The 18,002-nt window shown below is 35.3% G+C and overlaps 2 protein-coding genes across 2 annotated transcripts in view; one reads left to right on the top strand and one right to left on the bottom strand.

Annotated features, from left to right (window-relative positions):
- The first annotated feature begins 225 nt into the window (after positions 1–225).
- On the top strand, positions 226–12,940 carry rfc3 (replication factor C (activator 1) 3). Its single transcript, XM_062046970.1, has 9 exons — positions 226–410; positions 4,174–4,311; positions 4,572–4,639; positions 8,698–8,795; positions 8,854–9,035; positions 9,095–9,231; positions 11,857–11,955; positions 12,016–12,085; positions 12,156–12,940. Exons 1-9 carry the CDS (start codon positions 324–326, stop codon positions 12,345–12,347), a joined length of 1,071 nt encoding a protein of 356 aa, XP_061902954.1. The 5' UTR covers positions 226–323; the 3' UTR covers positions 12,348–12,940.
- Positions 12,356–18,002, bottom strand: part of kl (klotho) — a 30,731-nt gene continuing 25,084 nt past the window's right edge. The window contains exons 12-13 of the mRNA XM_062046969.1: positions 14,677–14,803; positions 12,356–12,761 (exon numbers count right to left, since the gene is read on the bottom strand). Of these exons, the coding sequence (XP_061902953.1) occupies positions 12,424–12,761; positions 14,677–14,803 (465 nt within the window). The 3' untranslated portion in view covers positions 12,356–12,423. The remainder of the gene's footprint in view (positions 12,762–14,676; positions 14,804–18,002) is intronic.

Genomic DNA, 18,002 nt, shown 5'->3' with positions numbered 1-18,002 from the left:
GTGGTGACACATTGTGGTGGAACGGAGTTTTGAAAATAAACGAAATAAAAAGTGGTCCTTGTGTAAAACTGGACCCTCCGTGTTTGTTATTTTGTAGTTGTATACAGTATAGGCGACATATACTCTAAAAACAATTAATAATGTAATTGTATCACGTTCTCCGTCTTTATTTCGTTTTACCCTTTTGACTTTCCGTAGCCAGGGCGGAAGTAGCATCGGCTTGGCCGCCGGCGACATTAAATAACAAACAATTCCGCGGGAAAGAGCAGCTTCCGGTCAACGCGAAAGAAACCTCAACCCGCTCCACTCAAAGTGACGACAAAATGAGTCTGTGGGTGGACAAGTACCGACCCACGTCTTTGGGGAAACTGGACTATCACAAAGAACAAGCGAGTCAGCTGAAAAACCTGGTGAGAGAGAATGCAAGAGAGATAGAAGCGACATGTTGCTAGCGTTAGCATCGCTAGCCGAGTCCATGGCTAACACGGTATTTTGATTGATTGATTGAAACTTGTATTAGTAAATTGCACAGTACAGTACATATTCCGTACAATTGACCACTAAATGGTAACACCCCAATAAGTTTTTCAACTTGTTTAAGTCGGGGTCCACGTTAATCAATTCATTGTAATTCATTATACACTAAAGACTTTTATTTTGTAATCCCACTCTCAACCTTACCCTTATTATGGGCCTGCTGCAATGCAAGCAGGCCCATATTATTCTCGCTCATACTTCAACTTGTACTAGTCCTGTTTCTCTTGCGCTTATTAATACGAGACGAACCAACCAACAAACCCCCACATGTGTCATACCGTCGGAAAGGTCTCGGTGAGGGCAAGGGCGGTACTTCAAGTGGGGTACATTTCGTCTTACCATGGCAACGCCATTCCGAAAACTAATTGCCATGGGCCCATTGATTAGGTACGCGCCTTTTTTATAATGGCGAATATTTCCAGCAGAAATGCTCCAACCTGCGAGATGACCTTCCTCTTGTAGCTCAGCTATACTTTCTGGTATTTGGAACATGCTAACTGTACGCATGTTTTACGTTAGCATGTTAGCATGCTAACATTAAAGTGCTAGCTTTTGGAGCAAATTTTGCAACCGTTTACCTTCGAGTCATATAACTTAGTATGTGACACTTGTTAACTACCATGAATTGATTAACATGGACCCCGACTTAAACAAGTTGAAAAACTTATTCGGGTGCAGAGGTGGGTAGAGTAGCCAGAAATTGTAGTCAAGTAAGAGTACTGTTACTTTTGAGATTTATTACTCAAGTAAAAGTAAGGAGTAGTCTAGGGTTGCAACAACTAATCGATTAAATCGATTAAAATCGATTATAAAAATAGTTGACGATTAATTTAGTCATCGATTCGTTGGATCTATGCTATGCACATGCGCAGAGGCAATTTTTTGTATTTATTATTTTTAATTTTTTTTAAAATTAAAATAAACCTTTATTTATTAACTGCAACATGTACAAACAGCTGAGAAACAATAATCAAAATAAGTATGGTGCCAGTATGCTGTTTTTTTCAATAAAATACTGGAAAGAATAGAAATTTAGTTTGTATCTTTCATCCGATTATTAATCGATTAATCGAAGTAATGATCGACAGATTAATCGATTATAAAATTAATCGTTAGTTGCAGCCCTAGAGTAGTCACCCAAATATTCACTTGAGTAAAAGTAAAAAGTATGTTGTGAAAAAACTACTCAAGTACTGAGTAACTGATAAGTAACCTGTTTGTTTAATGATGACGGCAACAAATAATGCACAAAAACATAAAAAATAGCAATGAGCAAATTCAGAGCCAGGAATATCTCTTAAGCAACTAAAACAATAATATATATTAAATAATAATACATTAACATAAAACAAATTAAAGCAAATTGAGCCACAATAACTTAACAGCACCATAGGCTCAGTAGGCAGAGATTACAAAGGAAAATAACAAGTTAGCCTTTACGCAAACCATAAACTGATAGGTGTGGGCTGCACCTGGGAACACACTGTGCACTTCTGATTGGTGTTTCTATGCATGCGTGAGTGTGTGTGCGACTGTGTGTGTGTGTGTGTGTGTGTGTGTGTGTGTGTGTGTGTGTGTGTGTGTGTGTGTGTGTGTGTGTGTGTGTGTGTGTGTGTGTGTGTGTGTGTGTGTGTGTGTGTGTGTGTGTGTGTGTGTGTGTGTGTGTGTGTGTGTGTGTGTGTGTGCATGTCTGTCTATGAGGCTGCAGTGCGTTAATAAATGTCCCCACACGATGTACATTTGACAGTGATTCATAGCGGGGAAGCTAACATCAGCCTACGGTGACAGCCAAAATATCTATTAACGTTACTTACCGCCATGTGCTTCCTCAATTTTGACGTTGAGTTCATGTAAGCTTAAGCTTGTTGTTTTGCCGGGTCTGTTTGACTGGTGAAACGGAGTCAAACGTCACCAGTGACTGCATTTGATTGGTGAAACACTTTGAAGGTCTGTCTGACAAACCAAAACAAACAAAGCGTGCATTAACAGATCGATAAAAATCAGTAGCGAGTAGCGAGCTGAATGTAGATAAATGGAGAGGAGTAAAAGTAGCGTTTCTTCTCATCCCAAAAGTTACTCAAGTAGATGCAACGGAGTAAATGTAGCGCGTTACTACCCACCTCTGTTCGGGTGTTACCATTTAGTGGTCAATTGTACGGAATATGTACTGTACTGTGCAATCTACTAACAAAAGTTTCAATCAATCAATCAACTGCTAGCATGCTTATGTTAGCATGCTAACATTAAAGTGCTAACTTTTTTTTCTCTAATTACACCTTAGAGTCATATTACTCGGTTTGTCACACAAGCTAACTATTGGCATGCTTAAGTTAGCTTGCTAGCATGCTCACATTAGCGTGCTAACTTTTTGAGCTACTTTTGCTACCGTTTAGCCCAGAGTCATTTAACTTGGCATGTGACACTTGTTAACTGTTTGCATGCTAGCAAGCTAACTTAGGCTTGCTTGATTGATTGATTGAAACTTTTATTAGTAGATTGCACAGTACAGTAAGTATTCCGCACAATTGACCACAAAATGGTAACACCCTAATACGTGTTTCAACTTGTTTAAGTCGGGGTCCACGTTAATCAATTCATGCTAACATTTTTTAAATCAATTTTTTACACTTATTTTTTTTTTATTTCCGTAGCCATACACCATTGAGTTGTATAACTTGGTATATGAAACATGCTGACAGTTACCATGCTATTGTTAGCACAAATGCTAAGTGTCAGAATTTTTATGTAAACATGCTACTGTTATAGGCTAGCTCTGTGGCTAGTTTTGTACAGTTACACCTAAAACTCACAGATTCGGACACTTGGCACCATCTAATAAGTACGACGGCTTCTGGTGACCCCCGGACAGAGGTCCGTGGCACATATAGCAGGCCCATCAAAATTTTTTGCGGGAATTGTCTAGTTATTGTGTTGTCTGTCTAATTGTAATAAATGCAGCGTGCTCATAACCACAATTCTAGCTGCCGGCATGGCGACATACAACCTCCTTCAACGGGGCTACCGCGCAGGCTCATCACTACTATTGCATGCTGGGTAGTGTAGTTCTTATATTCCCTAGCTCATAACATCACAGTTATTATTATTATTAATATTACCATTATCAATTGTGTCAGGTTCAAAAACTGATGACCTCTATTAAACAAGACAAGAAGCAAGGAATTAAACAGACAGAATTCAATTCAGCTCAATTGAGGAGAAACGCGTAGGCACTGTACCCTTGCACAGTGTCGTCCCACGCTCTGATGAAAGATTGTACGCCTCCTCTTTTATTTGGACTTTCCCTGATTACATGGCAACAGCTGTTTCTAAGGGAGGGGGGTCGTAAACAGCCATCGCCTTTGGTTACAAAACAGTTAAAAGAAGAGGTGCCTGGAGGGGAGTCAGGTTCTGCTTCCTCTCCGCTTTGTAGAGCTCGGGTCAAGACAACTTCTTCCTGTGGATTAAAATACATCAAAGAAACCCACACCTTCATGTCGCCTCCCATCCTACACAGCAGAGTTTTACAAGCCTTCTGCTTGGTAGGATCAAAGACAGCTTTTGTCCTCTCGCAGGGCGAGCTGAACTCAATGTTACACAAAGTTTTGTGATAAATTATTCTGACAAATTGTGTTCCAGGTTCAACGTGGCGACTTCCCACACTTGCTGGTCTATGGTCCTTCAGGAGCAGGAAAGAAGACCCGCATCATGTGCCTGCTGAGGGAGCTTTATGGAGCTGGTGTGGAGAAACTGCGCATCGAGCACCAAACTATAGTGGTAACTACTAGTCCTCTTAATAACACCTTTATATTTATTGTTGTAGGTTTTCTATATTTCCCTCACAAGGATTGTACACCCAACCACTTCCTGTTTACTTCCGGTTTGAACGTTAACTGCAGTGAACTAACGTGGGCGAATCAATACGAATATCGATAGCATCGCTCCACGCAGAAATGTAGCGTACACAACCTTGTGGATAATGGATTCTGCATGAAATCATGTCAACAGACCTTCAGGTGTGGTGTTGTTGTGTGCAGGCCCCCTCCAAGAAGAAGATTGAGATCAACACCATAGCCAGCAACTACCACTTGGAGGTCAACGCCAGGTAATCCACTACTCAGGACTGCACAGTTTTGGCCAAGATAATAACCAGGGAGATTTTTGATCATTACAGATGATTAATGACGATTATTCATTATGGTAAATGGTGGTGTTTCACTCTGAGGTGGGGGGCAATTTAACATTATTCATATATTTGAAGACCAATCTTTGTGTTTTGGTTCATTATTTGCAGAGATGTGCCGATCCATCGGCCCCCAATCAGTATCAAACTTATTTTTATGAAAACGTACGTGATCACTAGGGGTGTTAACTACATAACACCACATTTTAACTACATAACACCATAAAACACCACATTTTAACTACACAACACCATAAAACACCACATTTTAACAATGCAACACCACATTTTAACTACACAAAACCATAAAACACCACATTTTAACAACACAACACCATAAAACACCACATTTTAACAAAATAACACTATAAAACACCACATTTTAACAACACCATAAAATTCCACATTTTAACATGTACAACACAAAAACAACACATTTCAACTACACAACACCATAAAACACCACATTTTAACTACACAACACCACAAAAACACCGCATTTTGACAACCTAACACCATAAAACGCCACATTTTAACAACATAACACTATAAAACACCACACTTTAACAACACCATAAAATCCCACATTTTAACATGTACAACACAAAAACAACACATTTTAACTACACAACACCACAAAAATACCACATTTTAACAATTCAACACCACAAAAACACCACTTTTTAACAATTCAACACCATAAAAACACCACATTTTAACAATGCAACACCATAAAAACACCACATTTTAACAATTCAACACCACAAAAACACCACATTTTAACAATTCAACACCACAAAATCACCCCATTTTAACAATTAAACACCACAAAAACACCACTTTTTAACAATTCAACACCATAAAAACACCACATTTTAACAATGCAACACCATAAAAACACCACATTTTAACAATTCAACACCATAAAAACACCACATTTTAACAATTCAACACCACATTTGAACAATTCAACACCATAAAGCACCTCATTTTAACTACACAACACCATAAAACATCACATTTTAACTACACACCATAAAACATCACATTTTAGCTACACAACACTAAAAAACACCACATTTTAACAATGCAACACCACAAAAACACCACATTTTAACAATGCAAGACTACAAAAACACCACATTTGACAATGCAACACCCCAAAAACACCACATTTTAACAACGCAACACCACATTTTAACAATGCAACACCCCAAAAACACCACATTTTAACAACGCAACACCCCAATAACACCACATTTTAACAACGCAACACCACAAAAACACCACATTTTAACAACATAACACTATAAAACACCACATTTTAACAATGCAACACCCCAAAAACACCACATTTTAACAACGCAACACCCCAATAACACCACATTTTAACAACGCAACACCCCAAAAACACCACATTTTAACAATGCAACACCCCAATAACACCACATTTTAACAACGCAACACTATAAAACACCACATTTTAACAATGCAACACTACAAAAACACCACATTTTAACAACGCAACACCCCAATAACACCACATTTTAATAATGCAACACCCCAATAACACCACATTTTAACAATGCAACACCCCAATAACACCACATTTTAACAATGCAACGCCCCAAAAACACCACATTTTAACAACGCAACACTCCAAAAACACCACATTTTAACAATGCAACACCCCAATAACACCACATTTTAACAATGCAACACCCCAATAACACCACATTTTAACAATGCAACACCCCAATAACACCACATTTTAACAACGCAACACTATAAAACACCACATTTTAACAATGCAACACCCCAATAACACCACATTTTAACAATGCAACACCCCAATAACACCACATTTTAACAATGCAACACCCCAATAACACCACATTTTAACAACGCAACACCCCAATAACACCACATTTTAACAATGCGACACCCCAAAAACACCACATTTTAACAACGCAACACCCCAATAACACCACATTTTAACAACGCAACACCCCAATAACACCGCATTTTAACAACGCAACACTCCAAAAACACCACATTTTAACAACGCAACACCCCAATAACACCACATTTTAACAACATAACACTATAAAACACCACATTTTAACAACATAACACTATAAAACACCACATTTTAACAATGCAACACTATAAAACACCACATTTTAACAATGCAACACTATAAAACACCACATTTTAACAACGCAACACCCCAAAAACACCACTTTTTAACAACGCAACGCCACAAAAACACCACATTTTAACAACATAACACAATAAAACACCACATTTTAACAACATAACATTATAAAACACCACATTTTAACAACATAACACTATAAAACACCACATTTTAACAACATAACACTATAAAACACCACATTTTAACAACATAACACTATAAAACACCACATTTTAACAACATAACACAATAAAACACCACATTTTAACAACATAACACTGTAAAACACCACATTTTAACAACATAACACTATAAAACACCACATTTTAACAACATAACACAATAAAACACCACATTTTAACAACATAACACTGTAAAACACCACATTTTAACAACATAACACTATAAAACACCACATTTTAACAACATAACACTATAAAACACCACATTTTAACAACATAACACTATAAAACACCACATTTTAACAACATTATTCATATATTTAAAGATGTGTGTTCATTATTAGCAGGGATGTGTCGATCCAATCAGCATCAAACTTATTTTCATGAACACGTACATGATCACTAGGGTGTGTACACAATCTGGTACTTTTTTCTTTTTTTTTGGCACCGGCTGAATCCAACCGGGTTTTGCGTGACTCTCCGCACCTGGTGATCACTCCAGCAGCACTGAGAGCGGACTTAGCCAAACTCCCTCTAGATAATGTTGCAGTTTTCAATGCCAAGAAATAAATGGACTTTATAAACGTAAGTAAAGCAAGTACTTTTCCTAATATGCGATAGCTTAATGCTAATATACACTGGCTTTGCTATTGACATGCTACCGGTTAGCATTAGTGATTTTACATGGCGATTTGTTAATGAAAACTCCAACTAAGATGCACGTTACAACGCACCAACAGCTGGTGCGTAGTGAGCACAATATTTACAGTAATAACACTTTTTAGGGCGCAACAAAAAAAATCCCTAAATTACACACTTCTGCCATGTATACAAAATGGCCTACACAGTACTATACATTGTTGTGGTGTGCTTCGTAGCGATGCCGGCAATCAGGAGCATAGCACACTTTGTAGGGCGCAACATAACACGTTCAGCTACTTCCTGGTTAGACAACATGGCCTACACAGTACTATACATTGTTGTGGTGTGCTTTGTAGCGATGCCGGCAATCAGGACCATAACACACTTTGTAGGGCGCAACATAACACATTCAGCTACTTCCTGGTTAGACAACATGGCCTACACAGTACTATACATTGTTGTGCTGTGCTTCGTAGCGATGCCGGCAATCAGGAGCATAGCACACTTTGTAGGGCGCAACATAACACGTTCAGCAACTTCCTGGTTAGACAACATGGCCTACACAGTACTATACATTGTTGTGGTGTGCTTCGTAGCGATGCTGGCAATCAGGACCATAACACACTTTGTAGGGCGCAACATAACACATTCAGCTACTTCCTGGTTAGACAACATGGCCTACACAGTACTATACATTGTTATTGTGTGCTTCGTAGCGACGCCGGCAATCAGGACCATAACACACTTTGTAGGGCGCAACATAACATGTTCAGCTACTTCCTGGTTAGACCACATGGCCTACACAGTACTATACATTGTTGTGGTGTGCTTTGTAGCGATGCTGGCAATCAGGACCATAACACACTTTGTAGGGCGCAACATAACACATTCAGCTACTTCCTGGTTAGACAACATGGCCTACACAGTACTATACATTGTTGTGGTGTGCTTTGTAGCGATGCCGGCAATCAGGACCGCGTGGTCATCCAGGAGCTGATCAAGACGGTGGCCCAGTCCCAGCAGATCCAGTCCAGCACGCAGAGAGATTTCAAAGGTGAGCAGTGGCTCCGGCCGGCTGTAGACCCGGGGCTAACGTGGGCGGTTCTTCCCAGTGGTGCTGCTGACGGAGGTGGACCGGCTGACCAAGGACGCCCAGCATGCATTGCGGCGCACCATGGAGAAGTACATGTTCACCTGCCGCCTCATCCTCTGCTCCACCTCCACCTCCAAGGTCATCGGGCCCATCAGGAGCCGCTGCCTGGCCGTCAGAGTCCCCCTGCCCAGCACCGAGCAGGTAGCGCCCGCCGCCACGCTCCCTTTATCCCCTAACCACACCTTGGTGGTGGTCTCCAGGTGTGCCAGGTCCTGACGGCGGTGTGCAAGAAAGAGGGTCTGCTCCTGCCGCCAGACTTGGCCCAGCGCATCAGCCAGAAGTCTGGTCGTAATCTCCGCAAGGCGCTGCTGATGTGCGAGGCCTGCAGGGTGCAGCAGTGAGTCCACAACCCGCTTCTTTTACACCCCAGGAAGTGACATCACCCCAGTAAAAAACACCACATTTGAACTATGCAACACCACATTTGAACTACACAACAATATAAAACACCACATTTTAACAACACCATAAAACCCCACACTTGAACTACACAACACCATAAAACACCACATTTTAACAACACAACACCATAAAACACCACATTAACAACACAACACCATAAAAAAACACATTTTAACTACAATAACACCATAAAACACCACACTTGAACTACACAACACCATAAAACACCATATTTTAACAACACAACACCATAAAACACCACATTAACTACGCAACACCATAAAAAAACACATTTTAACTACAATAACACCATAAAACACCACATTTTAACTACACAACACCATAAAACATCACATTTTAACTACACAACACTATAAAACACCACTTTTTAACTACACAACACTATAAAACACCACATTTAACTACACAACACCATAAAAACATCACATTTTAACAATGCAACACCACATTTTAACAATGCAACACTACAAAAACACCATTTTTTAACAATACAACACCATAAAAACACCACATTTTAACAACATAACACTATAAAACACCACATTTTAACACCGCAACACTATAAAACACCACATTTTAACTACATAACACTATAAAACACCACATTTTAACTACACAACACTATAAAACACCACATTTAACTACACAACACTATAAAACACCACATTTAACTACACAACACTATAAAACACCACATTTAACTACACAACACCATAAAACACCACATTTTAACTACACAACACTATAAAACACCACTTTTTAACTACACAACACTATAAAACACCACATTTTAACAATGCAACACCACATTTTAACAATGCAACACTACAAAAACACCACTTTTTAACAATACAACACCATAAAAACACCACATTTTAACAACATACACTATAAAACACCACATATTAACAACATAACACTATAAAACACCACATTTTAACAACATAACACCACAAAAACACCACATTTTAACAACATAACACTATAAAACACCACATTTTAACAACATAACACTAAAACACCACATTTTAACAACGCAACACCACAAAAACACCACATTTTAACAACATATCACTATAAAACACCACATTTTAACAACATAACACTATAAAACACCACATTTTAACAACGCAACACCACATAAACACCAATTTTAACAACATAACACTATAAAACACCACATTTTAACAGCATAACACTATAAAACACCACATTTTAACAGCATAACACTATAAAACACCACATTTTAACAACATAACACTATAAAACACCACATTTTAACAACATAACACTATAAAACACCACATTTTAACAACGCAACACCACAAAAACACCACATTTTAACAACATAACACTATAAAACACCACATTTTAACAACGCAACACCACAAAAACACCACATTTTAACAACATAACACTATAAAACACCACATTTTAACAGCATAACACTATAAAACACCACATTTTAACAACATAACACTATAAAACACCACATTTTAACAGCATAACACTATAAAACACCACATTTTAACAACATAACACTATAAAACACCACATTTTAACAGCATAACACTATAAAACACCACATTTTAACAACATAACACTATAAAACACCACATTTTAACAACGCAACACCACAAAGACACCACATTTTAACAACATAACACTATAAAACACCACATTTTAACAACATAACACTATAAAACACCACATTTTAACAACGCAACACCACATAAACACCACATTTTAACAACATAACACTATAAAACACCACATTTTAACAGCATAACACTATAAAACACCACATTTTAACAGCATAACACTATAAAACACCACATTTTAACAACATAACACTATAAAACACCACATTTTAACAACGCAACACCACAAAAACACCACATTTTAACAACGCAACACCACAAAAACACCACATTTTAACAACATAACACTATAAAACACCACATTTTAACAACATAACACTATAAAACACCACATTTTAACAGCATAACACTATAAAACACCACATTTTAACAGCATAACACTATAAAACACCACATTTTAACAACATAACACTATAAAACACCACATTTTAACCACAAAAACACCACATTTTAACAACATAACACTATAAAACACCACATTTTAACCACAAAAACACCACATTTTAACAGCATAACACTATAAAACACCACATTTTAACAACATAACACTATAAAACACCACATTTTAACAACATTATTCATATATTTAAAGATGTGTGTTCATTATTAGCAGGGATGTGTCGATCCAATCAGTATCAAACTTATTTTCATGAACACGTACGTGATCACTAAGGGTGTGTACACAATCTGGTCCTTTTTTTTTTTTGGCACCGACTGAATCCAGCCGGGTTTTGTGCGGCTCTTCGCACCTGGCGATCACTCCAGCAGCACTGAGAGCGGACTTAGCCAAACTCCCTCTAGATAATGTTGCCGTTTTCAATGCCAACAAATAAATGTACCTTATACTCGTAACTAAAGTAAGTACTTTGTCCCCCCAGGTACCCCTTCTCACCCGACCAGGATGTCCCTGAGACGGACTGGGAGGCGTACCTCCGAGAGACGGCCAACGCCATCGTCAGCCAGCAGAGTCCTCAGAGGTGAGACAGCAGTTTGGAAGCAGGAAAACCCTGAAACTCTGATTGGATCTTCTCTTGCAGGCTGTTGGAGGTCCGAGCTCGGCTGTACGAGCTTCTGACTCACTGCATCCCTGCTGACATCATCATGAAGGTGTACACACACACACACACACACACACACACACTTGTGGGTATTAAAGGAGCCCCTCCCCCTCCCGCAGGGTCTGGTGACGGAGCTGCTCAACAACTGTGACGGGCAGCTGAAGACGGAGGTGGCACACATGGCGGCGTACTACGAGCACCGCCTGCAGCTGGGCAGCAAGGCCATCTACCACCTGGAGGCCTTCACCGCCAAGTTCATGGCCATCTACAAGAAGTTCATGGAGGACGGTCTGGACGCCATGATGTTCTGATGACACATTAAAGTACACACCCGGGTGTTGTTGGCAGCAGCTTTATTCTTTTCTACATCCACACAAGACTCCACCCTCAGTACGCGTCCTTGCGTCTCCTGGTGGTGTAGTAGAGGACCAGGCCCAGCGACACCAGCCCCACCGACACCACCAGCGCCAGGAAGCCCACCAGGGGGCGCTTGAGCAGCCAGCTGCAGCCCGCACACCCCTGAGGGACGCCGCCGGGACACGTCTGGGCCGCCGCCCCCGGCACGGGGAAGCCGTTGTGTTGGATGATGTTGCGATAGTTGGCCAGCGAGGCTTTGACCACCACTTCCTGCTGCACCTGGCCGTACAGCCCGAAGCCCGGGTCACGCTGGTCACTCAGGGCGTAGGCGAAGTAACCCTTCAACTTCACGCCGTCCACCGTGAACGCTGTGAGCACAACACACAAAACACCACATTTTAACAACAAAACACCACATTTTAACTACACAACACCACATTTTAACTAAACAACACCACATTTTAACTAAACAACACCACATTTTAACAAAACACCACATTTTAACTAAACAACACCACATTTTAATAACAAAACACCATAAAACACCACATTTTAACTACACATCACATTTTAACTATACAACATCATAAAACACCACATTTTGACAACACACCATTAAAACACAACATTTTAACAACAAAACACCATAAAACACCACATTTTAACAACAAAACACCACATTTTAACTACACAACACCACATTTTAACATAAACACCACATTTTAACATAAACACCACATTTTAACTACACAACACCACATTTTAACTACACAACACCACATTTTAACATCATAAACACCACATTTTAACTATACAACATCATAAACACCACATTTTAACAACACAACACCATAAAAACACATTTTAACTAAACAACACATTTTAACAACACCATAAAACACCACATTTGGACAACATAACACCATAAAACACCACATTTTAACTAAACAACACATTTTAACAACACAACACCATAAAAACACCACATTTTAACAACAAAACACCACATTTTGACTAAATAACACCATAAAACACCACATTTTAATTACACAACACCATAAAAACACAACATTTTAACAATGCAACAACATCAAACACCACATTTTGACTACAACATCATAAAACACCACATTTTGACTAAACAACACCACATTTTAACTAAACAACACTACATTTTAACAACAAACCATAAAACACCACATTTTAACAACACAACACCATAAAACACCACATTTTAACTAAACAACACCACATTTGAACAACAAAACACCATAAAAACACCACATTTTAACAACAAAACACCACATTTTAACTAAACAACACCACATTTGAACAACAAAACACCATAAAACACCACATTTTAACTAAACAACACCACATTTTAACAACACCATAAAAACACCACATTTTAACTAAACAACACCACATTTTAACTACACAACACCATAAAACACCACATTTTAACTACACAACACCACATTTTGACAATGCAACACCATCAAACACCACATTTTGACTACATCATAAAACACCACATTTTGACTAAACAACACCACATTTTAAACTACACAACACCATAAAACACCACATTTTAACTAAACAATAGTACAAATAAATAAAAAAACATTTTTCTTAAATAAAAAATAAAATAAAACAATATAAAAACAGTTACCGGGTACATAGAAACTAGTAATGAATGAAAATGAGTCAAATTAGCTGTTAAAGGTGAGTACTATTAGTGGACTAGCAGCACACACACTAAATGTAAGTGTATCTTGGGGTTTTTATGTTGATTTAATAAAAAAATTAAGTAAATAAAAATAAAATAAAAACACTATAATTGGTTTAGCCATGAAAACACAACAAGGTGTACTTGTGGTGTAAATAACATGTTTGTGCAGAAAAAGGTGAAAAGTCACCAGGTTGTGTGTGTTGGGGTGGTTGACCTCAGGTGTGTGTGTGTAGTGAATAGAGGGCGATGATGTCACCTTTGAGGGCCTCGTTGATGCAGTTGTACAAGTAAATGTGTGTGTATTGATGATGTCACCTTTGAGGGCCTCGTTGATGCAGTTGTACAAGTAAATGTGTGTGTATTGATGATGTCACCTTTGAGGGCCTCGTTGATGCAGTTGTACAAGTAGATGTGTGTGTAGTGATGATGTCACCTTTGAGGGCCTCGTTGATGCAGTTGTACAAGTAGATGTGTGTGTAGTGATGATGTCACCTTTGAGGGCCTCATTGATGTAGTTGTAGAGGTAGATGTGTGTGTAGTGATGATGTCACCTTTGAGGGCCTCGTTGATGTAGTTGTAGAGGTAGAAGACCCTCAGACTGTCTTTGAAGCGAGCCGGGTCCTCCTGGACGCCGTTGGCCATCACGTAGACCGACACGTCAGGGTAGTGCTCTTTCACCTGAAACAACACCTTTTATTTTTATTTCAACAATTATTGACTTTATTTTTTAACAATTATTGACTTCATTTTTTAACAATTATTGACTTCATTTTTTACAATTATTGACTTTATTTTATTTTTTAACAATTATTGACTTTATATTTAACAATTATTGACTTTATATTTAACAATTATTGACTTTATTTTGAACAATTATTGACTTTATTTTGAACAATTATTGACTTTATTTTTAAACAATTGACTTTATTTTTTAACAATTATTGACTTTATTTTTTAACAATAATTGACTTTATTTTTTTAACATAAATTGACTTTGTTTTTTTTAACAATTATTGACTTTATTTTTTAACAATTATTGACTTCATTTTTTAACAATTATTGACTTTTTTTTTTTTACAATTATTGACTTTATTTTTAACAATTATTGACTTTATATTTAACAATTATTGACTTTATATTTAACAATTATTGACTTTATATTTAACAATTATTGACTTTATTTTGAACAATTATTGACTTTATATTTAACAATTATTGACTTTATTTTTAAACAATTATTGACTTTATTTTTTAACAATAATTGACTTTATTTTTTAACAATAATTGACTTTATTTTTTTTTAACAATTATTGACTTCATTTTTAACAATTATTGACTTTATTTTTTTTTTACAATTATTGACTTTATTTTTAACAATTATTGACTTTATATTTAACAATTATTGACTTTATTTTGAACAATTATTGACTTTATTTTGAACAATTATTGACTTTATATTTAACAATTATTGACTTTATTTTTAAACAATTATTGACTTTATTTTTTAACAATAATTGACTTTATTTTTTAACAATAATTGACTTTATTTTTTTTAACAATTATTGACTTTATTTTTTAACAATTATTGACTTGACAACAACACTATTGTTTCTAAACAATTCTTAGCAGTATTTAAAAAATAGTGTATTATATCACTATAATGTTTTTTTAACTTGAAAATATAGGATTTTTATGGCATTATATCATGTTTTTAAAGTGTAAAATATAATGGTTTTAATATTGTTTTATGGCAACATAATGGTTTTTTGAATTTAAAAATAGTTAGTCCGGTTATATATAATTTTAATTGCCAAATACATAGTTTTTTTTGCCAGTATATCGTTGTTTTTTTTAAATAAAAACAATGCCTTGTGGCAAAATATCAGTTTTCAATTAAAAAAATGGTGTTTTATTTTGTTGTTTTAATGGCAATATATATTGTTTATTTAATAAGGGAAAAAGTGTTTTTATGGCTATGTATGATTATTTTATTGCCAAATATATTGTTTCTATGGTGATATATTATGTTTTTCTTAAACTATAAAATAGTGTTTTCATTGCAATATATTATGTTTTTTTCTAATTTAATATTATAGTGTTTTTATGGCAACATCTTTTTTTAGTGAAAATTGTCTTTTTCCAGCAATATATTATTTCTATAGCCAAAAATATCGTTTTGCATGGCAGTATATTATATATTTTAATAGAAAAATACAGAGGTTTTATTGCAATATATTATGTTTTTTTTTTTTTTTTTTAAATAGTGTTTTTATGCCAACATATTGTGTTTTAGGAGAACTTTTTGTTTACAGATATATATTATCATTTATTATTATTGCCAAATATATTGTCTTTATGGCAGTAAAAAAAATTTTTAAAAAAAAAAAAGTGTTTTGATGGCAAGCTGTTATGCTTAAAAATAAACTTTTTTTAGCTATATATTATTTTATTACCAAATATATTGTTTTTATTGCAACATGTTTTTTTATAATCAAAAAGTGTTTTTGTGGCAAAATATCTTTTTAAATTGAAAAAAAATAGTTTTTCTATTGCACTATACTATGTTTTTAAAAATTAAAAATAGTGTTTTAATGGCAATATATATTTTTTATATTTAAAAATAAAGTGTTTTTATGGCACTATATTTTTTAATTGTAAAATATATTACTTTAAAGTCAATATATTTTTATTAAAAAATATAGTTTTTAATGGCAAAGTGTTTTTCAATTGAAAAATAAAGTATTTTTCCGGCTATGTAATATCTTTATTGCCAAATATATTGTGTTTCTATTATGTTTTTTGTTTTATTTACTAAAACGTGTTTTTATGGCAATATATTATGTTTGATTTAATTTAATATTATAGAGTTTTTAAGCCTGGTTAAAAAAATGAAAAGTCTTTTTCCAGCAATATATTATTTCTATTGCCAAAAATATTGTTTTGCATGGCAGTATATTATATATTTTAATAGAAAAATACAGTGGTTTTAGTGCAATATATTAGTTTTTTTTTAATTTAAATAGTGTTTTTATGCCAACATATTGTGTTTTAGGTGAACTTTTTGTTTACAGATATATATTATCATTTATTATTATTGCCAAATATATTGTCTTTATGGCAGTAAAAAAAAAAAAAATTATTTAAAAAAAAGTGTTTTGATGGCAAGCTGTTATGCTTAAAAAAGAAACTCTTTTTTTAGCTTTATATTTTATTACCAAATATATTGTTTTTATTGCAACATGGTTTTTTTTAATTAAAAAGTGTTTTTGTGGCAAAATATCTTTTTAAATAAAAAAAAAAGTTTTTCTATTGCACTATACTATGTTTTTCAAAATTAAAAATAGTGTTTCAATGGCAATATATATTTTTTATATTTAAAAATAAAGTGTTTTTATGGCACTATATTTTTTAATTGTAAAATATATTACTTTAAAGTCAGTATATTTTTATTAAAAAATATAGTTTTTAATGGCAAAGTGTTTTCCAATTGAAAAATAAAGTATTTTTCCGGATATGTAATATCTTTATTGCCAAATATATTGTGTTTCTATTATGTTTTTTTTTCTTTACTAAAACGTGTTTTTATGGCAATATATTATGTTTGATTTAATTTAATATTATACAGTTTTTAAGCCAGGTTAAAAAAAATGAAAAGTCTTTTTCCAGCAATATATTATTTCTATTGCCAAAAATATTGTTTTGCATGGCAGTATATTATATATTTTAATAGAAAAATACAGTGGTTTTAGTGCAATATATTATGTTTTTTTTTATTTAAATAGTGTTTTTATGCCAACATATTGTGTTTTAGGTGAACTTTTTGTTTACAGCTATATATTATCATTTATTATTATTGCCAAATATATTGTCTTTATGG

This window comes from Entelurus aequoreus, linkage group LG05 (assembly GCF_033978785.1).
Source record: "Entelurus aequoreus isolate RoL-2023_Sb linkage group LG05, RoL_Eaeq_v1.1, whole genome shotgun sequence".
Classification (NCBI taxonomy): domain Eukaryota; kingdom Metazoa; phylum Chordata; class Actinopteri; order Syngnathiformes; family Syngnathidae; genus Entelurus; species Entelurus aequoreus.
Note: the sequence above shows the minus strand (reverse complement) of the source record. Positions and strands in the feature narration are given on the sequence as shown.